Here is a 16,148-nt window from a genome sequence, read left to right on the forward strand (position 1 = left end):
GGGCACCTAGTCTTGGGTTTAAGATGATCGTGTGGAGTCAGATTTCAAACCTCACTCTCCCCCAAATAACAATACAAAAGGAGATAAATAAAATAAGCAAAGGAAGAACACCAACAAAATCAGTAATCAGACAAAAGAATGAACTGGTAGCTAACAAAAGAAAAGGTACATTTTCAGATATGCTGAAAGCATGAGCCTGGTGTTGCTCCAGCCTACCCCCTAAATCTACTAGGCTCAGAAATAACCCTGAATAGGATCTTACTAGCTACCATTTACTTTCCCAACTGGGAGAGGAGCACCCCAAAGGAAATTTCCACAAAAGTATATAGTCAGCCATGAACACCTTTTATTCCTCCCTTCCCTGAGGAGACAGAAAAAGCCTCTGTAATTCTCCATTTCAGTTATCTCCTGCTGGGAGTAAAATGGGAGAAGAAAAGCAAACCAGTAACAAAAGCCTAGAACTAATTACCTCTAGCAAAAACCAGGAATTTCACCAAATAGAAAACAAAAGAGGAAATCGGTAAGGCAAGATCTTGGGGTGCCTGTGTGGCTCAGTTGGTTAAGCATCTGACTTAGGCTCAGGTAGTGATCTCAGGGTCCTGGGATCCAGCCCAGTGTAGACTGCCCCCCCCACTCAGCAGGGAGTCTACTTCTCCCTCTCCTTCTGTCCCTCCCCGACCCGTGCTCAGTGATCTCTCTTAAGTAAATAGATGAAATCCTTGAAAAAAAAAAAAAGATAAAATCTTCTGAGTGTGCAAGAAACAAGGAGGAGGAGCTTGAGAGCCCCTAGTGAAGCCTCCATGAAGAAGGACTTGCCCTCCCTACATGAGGAATCTGTGTAGCATTCTTGTGGAGTTTATTCCCTGGTTTGGGAGACTGAGACAAAACAAAAACAAACACACAAATAGAAACAGCAAAAGAGAATAGAAAAGCTCCAAGATGGTCTGCCTATCTCTCTCTGTCTCTCTCTCTTGCTTGAGAAATCCAGAATAACTAATGTGGTAAATAGCTCTGGCTACTTTGCCCCTCCTAAAGAAAGTCCTCAAAAGAAAACACTCTTCTAGGTAGCTCCTGAAGGACAAACAGGCCACAGATACTTTGAGAAAGAAGAAGCATACTAATGAATACGTGTTACACACCTCACCCTGCAAGCACTCAGAAGCCATGACAGAGAGGAGGAAGGTAGGAAGCCAGTGAGCATGCAAGCCAGCAAAACACAGATGAAGAAGCTATTGTGGAACAAAGCATAACTCCAGACAAAGATTAAAATTCCCTATAACAGCTATAAAAGAACTTCAAAAGAACATTAAAGATCTTGAAGTTAAGGTGATAAAATTGCATAATGATCTGAAATGTAAGCATAAAGGAAACACGTTTTCAAACATTAGTAAAATAAATCAATTAAGAACAGCAAAGACCAAGTTACTGACAAAAAAGGCTTGAGATGATCACAGTGAAAAAGAACACAGAAACTCTAAAACAATTAGAGAAAAAATGGTATATAGAAGAAAGAGGGAATAAATTGTTCTATTTGGGAACAGTTGGTATCCCTGAAATTTAGAAGTCAACATTTAGAAGAGAAAACTCCCTAAAATGAAGGGAAAACTGAACTGATGATCTAATGGGCAGACCATGTTCCAAAAAATCAATACAGGAATCTCCCCACAGAACACATCTTTAACAAATTAATTAATTTAACATTAATAAATAAATTAAAGAATTAATATGTGTTTAAAAAAACTAGGCACACATCAAGCTCATGACTTTATAGCTATGATTGCTATGTGATAAAATTAAGAAGCAATGTCAGGACTGAGTCAATTAAAATGTATTATTAAGAGAAGTAACTATCACCATAATAATGTGGCATAGCAAGCCATCTTCAATCTCATGGGCTTAGAACAATAATCAGCTATCTTTTGTTCATGGATATGAGAATCAACTACATTTAGTGTGGGTTTGGAAGGAAGTCAGGCTGTGAGTTGAATCCAGGTCATACTCTCCTTGGATCAAGTGATCCCTAAAGCATGTTCCTCTTAGGGTAAAAGTCAGGAGTATGAGAGACCAAACCCCAACATACAAATGTATTTCAAGTCTCTGTTTGACTCACTTCTCCTAATATCCCAATGGCCAAAGGAAATTCCATGGCCAAGTCCAATATCAAGGGACAGTGACATAGACTCCCATGGTGGTAGAAGATAGGAAATGAACATTTCTAAATAATTATCTAATCCAACACATTAATGGTGAGGTTGGAAGATAGATAAGGCAAAAGTTGTCAAGATGGTTCAAGAATACCACCTTAATTTGGGTCAATATCAACCACTTAAAATCCAGACAGGCCCTGCTTTCTCTGGCTGTCATGACACCTATGTAACCATATACTCTGAGAAATAATTATTTGTCATTCTATTTGTTGCATGGAATTTATTGTCAACACAAATCTCAAAAGAAAAAGTTGAAGGATCCTCCAACATCTCTCCATGTTTATGTATTAAAAATCTGGTTAACTGCATTCTATGAGCATCTCAGTATCTTTTCTTTATGATGAGACCTGCTTAATTTATTACTTTTTATGTAATACAACTGACCTAAAAAAGGTTACCATAATCAAGGCCTGAAGGAGGACAGTTGCTGTTGGTAATTGAAAATGAAAAAGATACTGAATGTCCCAGACACTTTCTATTACAGCATCTTTCATCTCCTGCTAGGATCCCTGAAATGTACCTCTTGTTTGTGTTCCAAGCAGTAGCAATCAAAGTGGGGGGAGGGACAGGCAAACTGGGATAAACAAGCTGTAGAGGCAATTTTTGTTTTGATCAGATTCTGTTGTCTATATGAAATGGATTCATTTCTCTGGGGCACTCAGTTGCATTGCCCAGGAGGGTAAAAGCTGATAGGATAATACCAGTTCCACACCACATACATCAGAGTAACAAATGTCTGTCATTCCTCTCCCTCTTCCCAAATACATCACACACACACACACACACACACACACACACGCAACTTGCACCACTCACTGCACACAGTCCTATATTCATACTGTATGCACATATCCTGCATACTCATGATATTAAATTAATTAATAATGTCTATCAAACATACTTTTAGTGTTTTGGAAGCAGATCTGACAGATGATGCTGCTGCTTGAATGAAGCAATATTGAGAGCTACAACTTTGATTTCTGTTTTTATCTCTCTGTGTCATGGATCAAACCTGCCATTGCATCTAATGCTAATCTGTGCTGATATGGTGACATAACCTAAGATTTCTCGTATGAATGTTTTGTATTACAAAATAATAAGGTTGAAAAGACAAAACGTAAGGCAAGCACTTTAAATGTTCACTATTTTTTGATCTACTTTTGGGTTTTGCTTTCTTCATCTTCTTCCTTTGTCTCTCACTCAATTCTTAATCATTTTCGTTGAGCATTGTTTAATTGACTAGCATCCTGCCTATTGATAAAAAGTTCCCATGATGCCACAGGGGTTTCTCCAAAGTAATATCACCAAAGGGTTATTATCATTGATAGTAATGAACTTGAAAGAGATTTCACTTAAGAATCAGCCACAGGTACCTTTAGATCCCATTACAAAAAACAACCCTGAAGGGAAAGTAAGAGAAGTAATGTTTAGTGTCAGGTCAATTAATTTCCCTTTCAGAGTAATCATTTCTTATAAAAAATAACAATACTGTTATGTGTTAATTAGTTCTGATGGTGTCTCAGAGAGTTAAACAAGGAGTTAGGACATTTTATAAGTTAGACAAGGAGTTAGAACATTCTGTAGTCATTTTAATAGTGAAAAAGCCAAGGCAAAAGTCATTCAAAAAATTAAGTGACTAACAAAATATCCTCTTATGACATATTTGTTTGTGTCTTGCCCATTTTCTATTGGGTTCCCTGCCTCTCCTCTGTTATTTTGCATATTTGTTTCTTTTTATTCAGTGCAGGAGTCAGTAATATATATCACAAATATCTTCTTCCACTCTGGCTTATTTTTTACTTTCTTAATGTTAAGTGTGTTTCCATAAATCAATGATGCTAACTTTAGTGTTGTCCAGATTATCAGTCCCTTCCCTGATGGTTATTGTTTTGTTTTTCCTGTGTAAGAAATTTTTGCCTAATGATGTGAAGGTTTTTTTCCAAGTTACTTTTCACACTCAGTTCTAAAATTTACCTGGAATTGATTTTTGAGTATGGTGAAAACTATTCCTTCAGTGTAGGTCTACTGTTTTTGTCCCTGAACAAATTATGATTCTTTTTACCTGAAATTATTTTATTTCAAATTCAAATTTGAAAGACACTTTTGTTTGGTATGGAATTTTGCACTGGTGATCTTTCATTTAGCACTTTGAAGATGCCATTGCATTGTTTTTGCCTTCCATTATTTTTGCTGAGAAGGCGTCTGTTAAGTCCTGTCGTTGCTATTTTGATGTACGCTAATTTTATATTTTTTCTTTAACATTGGTTTTCAGCAGTTTTACAATGACTGGCCTGAGTGAAATTTGCTTTGCATTAATTCTGCTTGGAGATCAGAGCACTTTTAAAACAGTGGTTTGATATCCCATTAATTTGGGGAAATTAGCCATTATATCTTAAATATTGCTTTTGCCACATTACACATTGGATAGACCCTATCTCATATGTCTACTAACTCTTTTCTATATTTTTCATCTGTACTTTATATTTTCTTCCAATCTAGTTTTCAGTTTACTAATCCCTTCTTTGGCTGTGTCTAATGGCTGCCAAATGCACCTACTGGGTTAATAACTTCAATTATAGTATATTTTCCAGTTCTGGAATTTACATCTGATATTTTAAATAGTGTCTAGTTATCTGACAAACTTTTTTGCCATGGAAATTCCCCAAATTGGCATCTAATTCTTAAACATATTAATCACTATTTTAAAATTGTCTATGATATCTAGATCTCTAACATGTCTCTATATGTTGTCTTATTCTCTTGGTTTTCAGTGATTAGTTCTCATTCTTCTGGAATGCCAGGTAATTTTTTATTGAATGCTGGACACTGTGTGTGAATAACTGTAGAGATAGCTTGAGGCTCTGGGTGGTTTTATCTCATTTTGGAAAGGATTTATTTTTGCTTCTGACAGGCCAGTAGGATTGAGCAGAGCACTGCCATATAATCAGGAATTGAAATGATTAAAAACTGGACTTCAATTTTTTTAAGAGCTGGTCTATATCAAGTTCATCCTTGCCCCCAGAATATAGCCCTTCAGGTGCCTACAGAAGACTTGAGATACTTTTCTAGGCACCTCTTCCTTTGTTAGCGCTGATCTCCAAGTTTTGCCCCTCCCACCCCTCAGGCCTCATAAGACATCTGGAGGCTCTGTTCAACTTGGCACATGTGGAATGTCAGATTCAGCATTTTATACCTCCTCAAGCTTGTGCTGTATTGATGGCTCTCTACTGAGTGAAAATAATTTCTTAAATAATCTCTCCAGTGTTTCTAACTGTTATTGGTAGAAGGGTTAGTCTACATCATGATAATTCACCTTAGGCTGAAATCCCTTTCTCAGTGTAATTTCAATTTGCATTTCTTTCTGAGCAAAGTGAATCATCTTTCACATGACTACAGGCCATTTTTATTATTTTTTTTTATGAACTGTCTGTTAAATTTCTTGCTCAACTTTCTACCCAGTTTTTGATCTTCTTAATCTGTTCTTTAGAAGTACTTTAAATGTTAAAGATATTAACCCTTCATCTATAATAAAAGGTATAAGTATTTTTCCTCAATTTATAATATTTTTCTTCTAAATATTTCTTATGGTATTTTTTCCATCCAAAAATTTATTATGTTTATATAAAATCAAATATTTCCATTTTTTCCTTGTTCTATTTTGAAGCATAATTAACCAAGATTTCCTGCTCTGAGGCTTAGAGAAATCCATCAGTGATTTCATCTGTAATTGTGCCTAGAGGAATGTGTTGATGAGAAATTGAAAATGGTCCACTTTCTAGAATTGGTGGAGTGAGAAAGAATATGATATGGTTTTAGATCCAGTTGGAAGGTTCAAGTTTTATTTTCCCTTTCCCAACCTCATCCTCAAGAACTAATGAAAACAACTTATTGGCACAGTTACTTTCACTTGTAGGCTTGGGATCAATCAGTCATTTCTTTTCTTCTGTTATCCTTTTCCTGATTTCTCTCATCTACTTTCATCTCATCAAAGTTACGTCTACATTGACATCTCGCAAATACCCACATGACTATTCCCAGTTCGCTTCCTCGGGACTGGATGCAAAAACTTGTTTGGCATCTCCAGTTATGTGGCTCTGCACTTCGGACTTCAAATCTAAAATGGCTTTCTTCATCTTCCCCCACTCTGCTTCTTTTATATGTCTTCAAGTACTGACCTTCCTACCATCCATCCACCAGGGTTCAGAGATTGGTCATCTTTGAGTCATACTTCATGATTGTCAGCTTCAGTAAATCATTGCCAAGAGTGCAAGTTCTGTCTTTGAAGATACCTTCCTTTGAAGAGATTACAAACTGGATCTTTACCATCCTTGCTTCATCCTCACTAACAGCATACCAAATTTAACATGCTCCGAGCTCAATAAGTACTCATGTAATGAAAATGCACCCAACCTTCCACTTTAAAAAAGTATAGAAATAATAAAAATTTTGAAGTTATGGATTGCCAGACCTCCATCTGTATCTATATTTCTAAATGTCCTTGGTCTTCAAGCTGTGAAAATGTAATAGATATTTATCTCAGATGGAACATGTTATTGTCCTTTAGGCTATCTGGGAAATTTCTCACAATAAGAAAAAACAACCCAGTTACTACTACACTGAAGCATGTTGTATAGCTTCAGCCACAGCAAATGGATGACAAGCCATCTGAAGCTGTGCAAAATAGAGGTCAATCACAACAGAAATTAACTAAAGACTTGATTCTCAGCAATTCAAAATGGCAGCATCTGAGACCGTCTCCTAGGAAAGCATCTAAGCCATTCATTTTGTGTTTAAACAAAAGGACCTCACTGCCAGGGAAATGAATCTTTAGCTTTCAGGCATGCCTAAGGCAAAACAGGTTTTTTCTTTCCCTTTTCTCTTCAAAGATTAAGCTACATAAACTTACATACACACAAACACACACACACACGCAAACATTTCCCTAAATTTAAATTGTAGGTTGTTCTGATTAAACCAAGTTTTCCTGCTTTCATGCTACCAGATTTTTAATTTGAGAAATTGTGTGTGTATGTATGTATGCGATTATCTCACAAATTAAAGAGAATTTAGATGACAGCGCTAAAGAATTCAGGCAGCTTAACCCACTATTTCCTCCCTTAACCTTTTCTGCAAAAGAAGTTGAATCCTGGGAGTACTTTTAAATTTAAGAGGGCAATGGAGGGTGACAGAAAAATTGGCAGTCAGGCTGTTCTAATTCTTTATTAATCAAGGACTATCTTCTTTCTTTCAGCTCAAGGCGAGGACACACCTAGAGTTCCTGTGCAAAGTGAAGGCCCTGGCTACACAGAAAACTCTCCAAGTCCTGATGGTAAGTTCTGAGCTATTTGAGCTCATGCAAACTACAAATCTGACACACTTTCTGTATGTACTCTAGGATTAAAGGAGCTATCTATCCTATGAAGCAACATGTTCAGTTAGAACAAGGTAAAGTTCAAAAACCATGTTCTACTAGGAACTAATAAAATTGGCAGACTTTAAAAAAAAAAAACTGATGCTAGCTGTTTTAGAACACTATGTGCTTCAGGTTAATCACACCTTGTAATTTGGAGGCCATAGTGGGTAATTCCAAGGGTAAACTGGACTGAAGTTCAACTGGTGAACTTTATGGGAGTATCACTTACTTCCACAAAAAGTACTTGCCCAAAGTTATCCCTGCTCTCTAGGGACTCAGGGAAACATTCAGGAGAGCTCCAACTTGAGTTTGGGCTAAGGTTGTCTTGGACCTTCATCACTTTACCTCACTATATCACTTCAGATGGCTTAGCCAAAAACGCAGTGGATCTTTAAAAGCACCTTAGAAATCAGTTTACAAAAGTCTGTCTTTATTCACATCTCATTTTGAAGGCATCTGAATACTCTGAGCCTGAGGAATATAAATATACCCTCTTCTTGTATAATGATGCTGGGAATGCTTTGAAATATTACTTGCATTCAAAAAACAGTTATTTGGGAATATATGATTTAATAAATATTTGATTCCACCATCCCCCAGAGCTCAGGAGAACCAAAATTGGTTGATGATCAACCGTTCATATATACCTTGCTATTTGGTTCATTTTAGCCAAAGACAAAAAGCAACTTACTTCGAATTGATAATGACCTTGGCAAAAATTCAACTGGTAAACGTTATTTGGTGAATTTACTTGGTGGTTGTAAACAGAGTTTTCTGTCCTAGGTAGTCCACCCTGCTAGAAGCTTTTCATCACCTGAATTTCCTCCCTTAATCATAAGCCCTTCCATACAAACCAATGTTTTTTAACTCATGGGTTGCATTACATACGAGAATAATGTTTTTCAACCTCAGATCCATTAAAGGCTACCACATGTTAGTCATGCTCAGTTGAATGAAACCCGCCGCAGCCTGGTTGTGACATTATAGACATGGTTCTTAACTAGTTCTTTACAAAACATGTTCTGAAGCATAGCAAGCCCATACGATGCTCATTGAATAAAAGGGAAATAAACATGGAAAATACTAAGATTTACTCCTCACTCTGAGATTCTCCATGCATATTATAGGCTCTCAGAAAGCTCAGCTGTAAAGAAATTTATCAACAATTTTTACCATTGCTTTTCCCAAACTTATTTGATCATGGGAAGCTATTTATTAATAGGTTTCAGGACCAGTGAACCTTGGGATGGAGGAAGAAACAGAGAAGGGGTGCTCTCCTATATTTTATTCTGTACACTACCTCATGAAGATGGGCGACCTTAGAGTAATTTTGTAGACCAAGCTGGAAAGTACATGCATTATTCTCCTTACATATGTAGATGCTACAACTGGGGCTTAGAAAAAGAAACCCAGAAACGCAGGATATTTGGCAGATGGAACGGAAACCTGCTTTCTTTTTTTTCCCTCTAAAAATTTCGTTTTAATTTTTTTAAATTTTTTATTGTTATGTTAATCACCATACATTACATCATTAGTTTTTGATGTAGTGTTCCATGATTCATTGTTTGTGCATAACACCCAGTGCTCCACGCAGAACGTGCCCTCTTTAATACCCATCACCAGGCTAACCTATCCTCCCACCCCTCTCCCTCTAGAATCCTCAGTTTGTTTTTCAGAGTCCATCATCTCTCATGGTTCAACTCCCCCTCCGATTTCCCCCTCTTCGTTCCTCTCCTCCTGCTATCTTCTTTTTTTTTTTCTTAACATATATTGCATTATTTGTTTCAGAAGTACAGATCTGTGATTCAACAGTCTTGCACAATTCACAGCGCTCACCATAGCACATACGCTCCCCAATGTCTATCACCTTCCCACCCCCCACCAGTCCAGCAACGCTCAGTTTGTTTCCTGAGGTTAAGAATTCCTCATATCAGTGAGGTCATATGATACATGGCTTTCTCTGATTGACTTATTTCACTCAGCATAACACCCTCCAGTTCCATCCATGTCACTGCAAATGGCAAGATCTCATTCCTTTTGATGGCTGCATAATATTCCATTGTGTATATATACCACTTCTTCTTTATCCATTCATCTGCTGATGGACATCTTGGCTCTTTCCACAGTTTGGCTATTGTGGACATTGCTGCTATAAACATCAGGGTGCACGTACCCCTTCGGATCCCTACATTTGTATCTTTGGGGTAAATACCCAGTAGTGCAATTTGCTGGATCATATGGTAGCTCTATTTTCAACTTTTTGAGGAAACTCCATACTGTTTTCCAGAGTGGCTGCACCAGCTTGCATTCCCGCCAACAGTGTAGGAGGGTTCCCCTTTCTCCGCATCCCTGCCAACATCTATCGTTTCCTGACTTGTTAATTTTAGCTATTCTGACTGGTGTGAGGTGGTATCTCACTGAGGTTTTGATTTGGATTTCCCTGATGCCGAGCGATGTTGAGCACTTTTTCATGTGTCTGATGCCCATTTGGATGTCTTCTTTGGAAAAATGTCTGTTCCTGTCTTCTGACCATTTCTTGATTGGATCTTGGGTGTTGAGTTTGAAAGTTCTTTATAGATTTTGGATACGAGCCCTTTAACTGGTATCTCATTTGCTAGTATCTTCTCCCATTCTGTCGGTTGTCTTTTGGTTTTGTTGACTGTTTCTTTTGGTGTGCAAAAGCTTTTTATCTTGATGAAGTCCCGGTAGTTCATTTTTGCCCTTGCTTTCCTTGCCTTTAGTGATGTTTCTAGGAAGAAGTTGCTGTGGTTGAGGTTGAAGAGGATGCTGCCTCTGTTCTCCTTTAGGATTTTGATGGACTCCTGTCACACATTTAGGTCTTTCAACAATTTTGAGTCTATTTTTGTGTGTGGTGTAAGGAAATGGTCCAGTTTCATTCTTCTGCATGTGGCTGTCCAATTTTCCCAACACCATTTGTTGAAGAGACTGTCTTTTTCCATTAGACATTCTTCCTGCTTTGTCGAAGATTAGGTGACCATAGAGTGGAGGGTCCATTTCTGGGCTCTCGATTCTGTTCCATTGATCTATGTGTCTCTTTTTGTGCCAGTACCATACTGTCTTGATGATGACAGCTTTGTAATAGAGCTTGAAGTCGGGGATTGTGATGCCACCAGCTTTGCTTTTCTTTTTCAACATTCCTCTGGCTATTCGGGGTCTTTTCTAGTTCCAAACAAATTTTAGGATTCTTTCTTCCATTTCTTTGAAAAAAGGGGATGGTATTTTGATGGGGATTGCACTGAATGTGTAGATTGCTCTAGGTAGCATTGACATCTTCACAATGTTGGTTCTTCCAATCCATGAGCATGGGACATTTTTCCATTTCTTTGTGTCTTCCTCAATTTCTTTCATGAGTATTTTATAGTTTTCTGAGTACAGATCCTTTGCCTCTTTGGTTAGATTTATTCCTAGGTATCTTATGGTTTTGGGTGCAATTGTAAATGGGATAGACTCCTTAATTTCTCGTTCTTCTGTCTTGTTGTTGGTGTATAGGAATGCCACTGATTTCTGTGCATTGATTTTATATCCTGCCACTTTACTGGATTCCTGTATGAGTTCTAGAGGTGTTGGGGTGGAGTCTTTTGGGTTTTCCACGTAAAGTATCATATCATCTGCAAAGAGTGAGAGTTTGACTTCTTCTTTGCCAATTTGGATGCCTTTGATTTCTTTTTGTTGTCTGATTGCTGTGGCTAGGACTTCTAATACTATTTGAATAGAGGTGGTGATAGTGGACATCCCTGCCACGTTCCTGACCTTAGGGGGAAAGCTCTCAGTTTCTCCCCATTGAGAATGATATTCACTGTAGGTTTTTCATAGATGGCTTTTATATTGAGGTATGTACCCTCTATCCCTATACTCTGAAGAGTATTGATCGGGAAAGGATGCTGTACTTTGTCAAATGCTTTTTCTGCATCTATTGAGAGGATCATATGATTCCTGTTCTTTCTTTTGTTAATGTATTGTATCATGTTGATTGATTTGCGGATGTTGAACCAACCTTGCAGCCCAGGGATAAATCCCACTTCGTTGTGGTGAATAACCCTTTTAATGTACTGTTGGATCCTATTGTGTAGTATTTGGTGAGAATTTTAGCATCCATGTTCATCAAGGATATTGGTCTATAATTCTTTTTGATAGGGTCTTTGTCTGGTTTTGGGATCAAGGTAATGGTGGCCTTGTAAAATGAGTTTGGAAGTTTTCCTTCCATTTCTATTTTTTGGAAGAGTTTCAGAAGAATAGGTATTAATTCTTCTTTAAATGTTTGATAGAATTCCCCTGGGAAGCCATCAGGCCCTGGGCTTTTGTTTGTTGGGAGATTTTTGATGACTGGTTCAATTTCCTTAGTGTTTTATAGGTCTGTTCAGGTTTTCTATTTCTTCCTGGTTCAGTTTTTGTAGTTGATACATCTCTAGGAATGCATCCATTTCTTCCAGGTTATCTAATTTGCTGGCATAGAGTTGCTCATAAGATGTTCTTATAATTGTTTGTATTTCTTTGGTGTTGGTTGTGATCTCTCCTCTTTCATTCATGATTTTGTTGAATTGGGTCATTTCTCTCTTCTTTTTGATAAGTCTGGCCAGGGGTTTATCAATCTTGTTAATTCTTTCAAAGAACCAGCTCCTAGTTTCGTTGATCTGTTCTACTGTTCTTTTGGTTTCTAGTTCATTGATTTCTGCTCTGATCTTTATTTCTCTTCTCCGGCTGGGGTTAGGCTTGATTTGCTGTTTTTCCTGTAGTTCCTTTAGGTGTAGGGTTAGGTTGTGTATTTAAGACCTTTCTAGTTTCTTGAGAAAGGCTTGTATTGCTATATACTTTCCTCTTAGGACTGCGTTTGCTGCATCCCAAAGATTTTGAACAGTTGTGTTTTCATTTTCATTGGTTTCCATGAATTTTTTAAATTCTTCTTTAATTTCCTGGTTGACCCATTCATTCTTTAGTAGGATGCTCTTTAGCGTCCATGTATTTGAGTTCTTTCCAACTTTCCTCTTGTGATTGAGTTCTAGTTTCAAAGCATTGTGGTCTGAAAATATGCAGGGAATGATCCGAATCTTTTGGTACCGGTTGAGACATGATTTGTGACCTAGGATGTGATCTATTCTGGAGAATATTCCATGGGCACTAGAGAAGAATGTGTATTCCGTTGCTTTGGGATGGAATGTTCTGAATATGTCTGTGAAGTCCATTTGGTCCAGTGTGTCATTTAAAGTCTTTATTTCCTTGTTGATCTTTTGCTTAGAGGATCTGTCCATTTCAGTCAGGGGGGTGTTAAAGTCCCCACTAGTATTGTATTGTTGTCGATGTGTTTCTTTGTTTTTGTTATTAATTGGCTTATATAAGTGGCTGCTCCCCTGTTAGGGGCATAGATATTTACAATTGTTAGATCTTCTTGTTGGATAGACCCTTTAAGTAGGATATAGTGTCCTTCCTCATCTCTTATTACAGTCTTTGGTTTAAAATCTAATTTGTCTGATAGAAGGATTGCCACCCCAGCTTTCTTTTGGTGTCCATTAGCATGGTAAATCGTTTTCCACCCCCTCACTTTCAATCTGGGGGTGTCTTTGGGTCTAAAATGAGTCTCTTGTAGACAGCATATTGATGGGTCTTGTTTGTGAATCCAATCTGATAGATTGTGTCTTTGATTGGGGCAGTTAGCCCATTTACATTCAGGGTAACTATCGAAAGATATGAATTTAGTGCCATTGTATTGCCTGTAAGGTGACTGTTACTGTATATTGTCTGTGTTCCTTTCTGGTCTATGCTGCTTTTAGGCTCTCTCTTTGCTTAGAGGACCCCTTTCAATATTTCTTGTAGGGCTGCTTTCGTGTTTGCAAATTCCTTTAGTTTTTGTTTGTCCTGGAAGCTTTTTAGCTCTCCTTCTATTTTCAATGACAGCCTAGCTGGATATAGTATTCTTGGCTGCATATTTTTCTCATTTAGTGCTCTGAAGATATCATGCCAGTCCTTTCTGGCCTGCCAGGTCTCTGTGGATAGGTCTGTTGTCAATCTTATGTTTCTACCATTGTAGGTTACAGGTCTCTTCTCCCCAGCTGCTTTCAGGATTTTCTCTTTGTCTCTGAGACTCATAAGTTTTACTATTAGATGTCGGGGTGCTGACCTATTTTAATTGATTTTGAGAGGGGTTCTCTGCTTCCTGGATTTTGATGCCTGTTTCCTTCCCCAAATTAGAGAAGTTTTCTGCTATAATTTGTGGAGACCTGCTTTTAAAACCTTCCTCCTTGAGAAAAAGTTGGGTGGTTTGCCCTTCAATGTCATTTCCTCTTCAAACCTCTTTGGAGTGTGAAAACCAGCATCTGCCACTATTTTGCTTTAATCGAATTTTCTTCTTTGAGAAAAAGAGCTTTGGACTGTTGATTTTGTGCAATAAATGAAGAAAACCCAAGCAAGAACAAACAGAGGTTACTTTTTCAGGTACGATAGCCAGGATGTCAGCCATTATCACTTGTGTTGTTGACTCAAAGGCAGGTAGGGAAGTGGGAAACCTTTATAGTTAAGAAAAGACTTCAAGCATCCTCTGACTGTAGGTCCTTGGTTGGCATGGGGAAGCTGGATTTGGGTAAACTTGAAGTGGGTGACTGGTTGGGAGCATATTTGGCCTTCTCTGGTCCTGCATTGGAATCATGAGGCAAACTAGAGTGAAGCTGGCAGTCACCACCCAAGTCCTGACCATCCTAAGCTGATTGCTACAAAGGCTGTTGTTGGGGTGCCCAGGCTGGTTGCTGCAGAGGTTTTTTCATCAGTTATATTGTTATGTATGGTCTGACCATTGTTCCCTTTGTATATTGTCTCTCCATTTATAATATGGGCTTTGATGCTTTAAAAATATCCATCTAATTGAACGTACTGACCGTTGAAAATTTCCAGAGTGACTGCTATGCCTGCTCTGGAATACTTCTGGACAATGGCATTAATGATGCATTCTGTTTTATGCAAATGCTTGCATAGAACAATACACACAATTAAAGTAAAAGCACATGTTTTTATCATTGCTGTGTGATCTGGTGGGATGTTTTGCTTTTCTATTGCAGGCATCCACTGCTGCTGCATGCACCTACTGGCAAGTTTACAGAGTCTGTTTTGAAATTCAGACTTGAAAAGCTAGCAAACCAAAGAGGCCTACTGACATTGCCATTTCAGAGAGAGTTGCTTACCTCTCTACATGGCAGTGATCTGTTTTGCTTTGTTTTCTTTTTATTTTCTTAGACATCTACTAAGGCCTTTGGATTTACTTCAGGATGGTAACAAATACACCCAAATGTCAACCCAAAAATCTGGTATAAAATGACAACTAAGCTTCCACAGTTGTTTAAGAGGCAATTCTTCCCTCCCTGGCCCCTGCCGGTAAAAATCTACAAGAATTATTCCCCCAAATCTTAAATGAATACAAATGAACTGAAAAGAGGTATAAGAGAGGAGATCAGGAATGTAACAACTCACAGACCATTTTAATGTGTTCGAGAGATTTGGGTTTAATAAAGATTTAACCTTTTTTTTGTTTTCCTTTCTGGTTACAGTTGAAATGAATAGTCAGGTTGACAGTGTAAATGACCCAACAGAGAGTCAGCAAGAAGATTAACTAATAGGTAAGTTGCCCTTGTAGTGGGATTTTCAACTGATTAAACCAGCCATGGAAAGTGTTTGTAAATGGCATATTGGATTTCCCTCGGTTCTGCCAAGTCCCACAGTATGGCTCGGGCTAAACTTTAAAAATCCTCATACCAAATGACACAGTAGAAGGAGCCAAGATAACCGCAAGAAGCCTACCATCCTTTGAGGGGAAAAGATAAGCCACAGCATATTCAAATGTGCAGTTCCCTGGTTTTCTGAGTTTTGACAACAGGAAAAAAATGTTTCCATCCATCTAACCTCCCAACCTCCTGGAGGAATCAAATTATTTCAGCACCCCCAAGCTGATTGTGAAGCATTGCTTTTCCAGAAGCTACCTGCTGAGTTGTTTAGTATATCTGTTTTTAAGCATAACACAAAATCTCTGCCCTGGAGAATGCAGAAAGGCACTTGGGTGTGTTTAGGCAGAAAGAAGCCTGATTTGTGTCATATGCTGTCACACCACGACCTGTGGACCTGTGTGTCTGCACAGGATTTGTTGAGTTGAATGAGCCTCAGGGAACTCCTCAAGAAAATCATAGTCTGGGTCAGATCACGTTTAAGAGTTTTTCCAAACCAACATTCTAAATCTCTCAGCAGAGACTGAAATTTATCTAAAATGATGAGCAGTCTATAACCCCTTTCCATATCTTGAGGGCTGGTGAGAAGGATTAGAGGAGAGAAGTTAAGCTCACTATTCAGATTCCTAGCTGAAAATACTAACTGGGAAAAATCCTATGGGATAAATGAATGGTGGGTCATCCAAAGTAAAACACAATTGTGCTAGCACCATTGCCTCTCAGCACCTTCTTGCACTCCCTGCATCTTCGTGGTAGGTCTCTGCACTCACCCAGAAGGCCATGTTGCGCCAGACTCTTGAGCTCCAG

General features: G+C 38.2%; 1 protein-coding gene across 2 annotated transcripts in view; it reads left to right on the top strand.

Moving 5' to 3' along the window:
• MACROD2 (mono-ADP ribosylhydrolase 2) overlaps nucleotides 1-16,148 on the top strand; it is a 2,080,661-nt gene that overhangs the window by 2,057,583 nt on the left and 6,930 nt on the right. For both annotated transcript variants that reach the window (XM_073878419.1, XM_073878420.1), the window contains 2 exons: nucleotides 7,459-7,536; nucleotides 15,171-15,239. In XM_073878419.1, the coding sequence (XP_073734520.1) occupies nucleotides 7,459-7,536; nucleotides 15,171-15,232 (140 nt within the window). In that variant the 3' untranslated portion in view covers nucleotides 15,233-15,239. The remainder of the gene's footprint in view (nucleotides 1-7,458; nucleotides 7,537-15,170; nucleotides 15,240-16,148) is intronic.

Source organism: Callorhinus ursinus, unplaced genomic scaffold, assembly GCF_003265705.2.
Source record: "Callorhinus ursinus isolate GAN/ISIS: 27379988/994484 unplaced genomic scaffold, GSC_fseal_2.0 scaffold29, whole genome shotgun sequence".
NCBI classification, from domain to species: domain Eukaryota; kingdom Metazoa; phylum Chordata; class Mammalia; order Carnivora; family Otariidae; genus Callorhinus; species Callorhinus ursinus.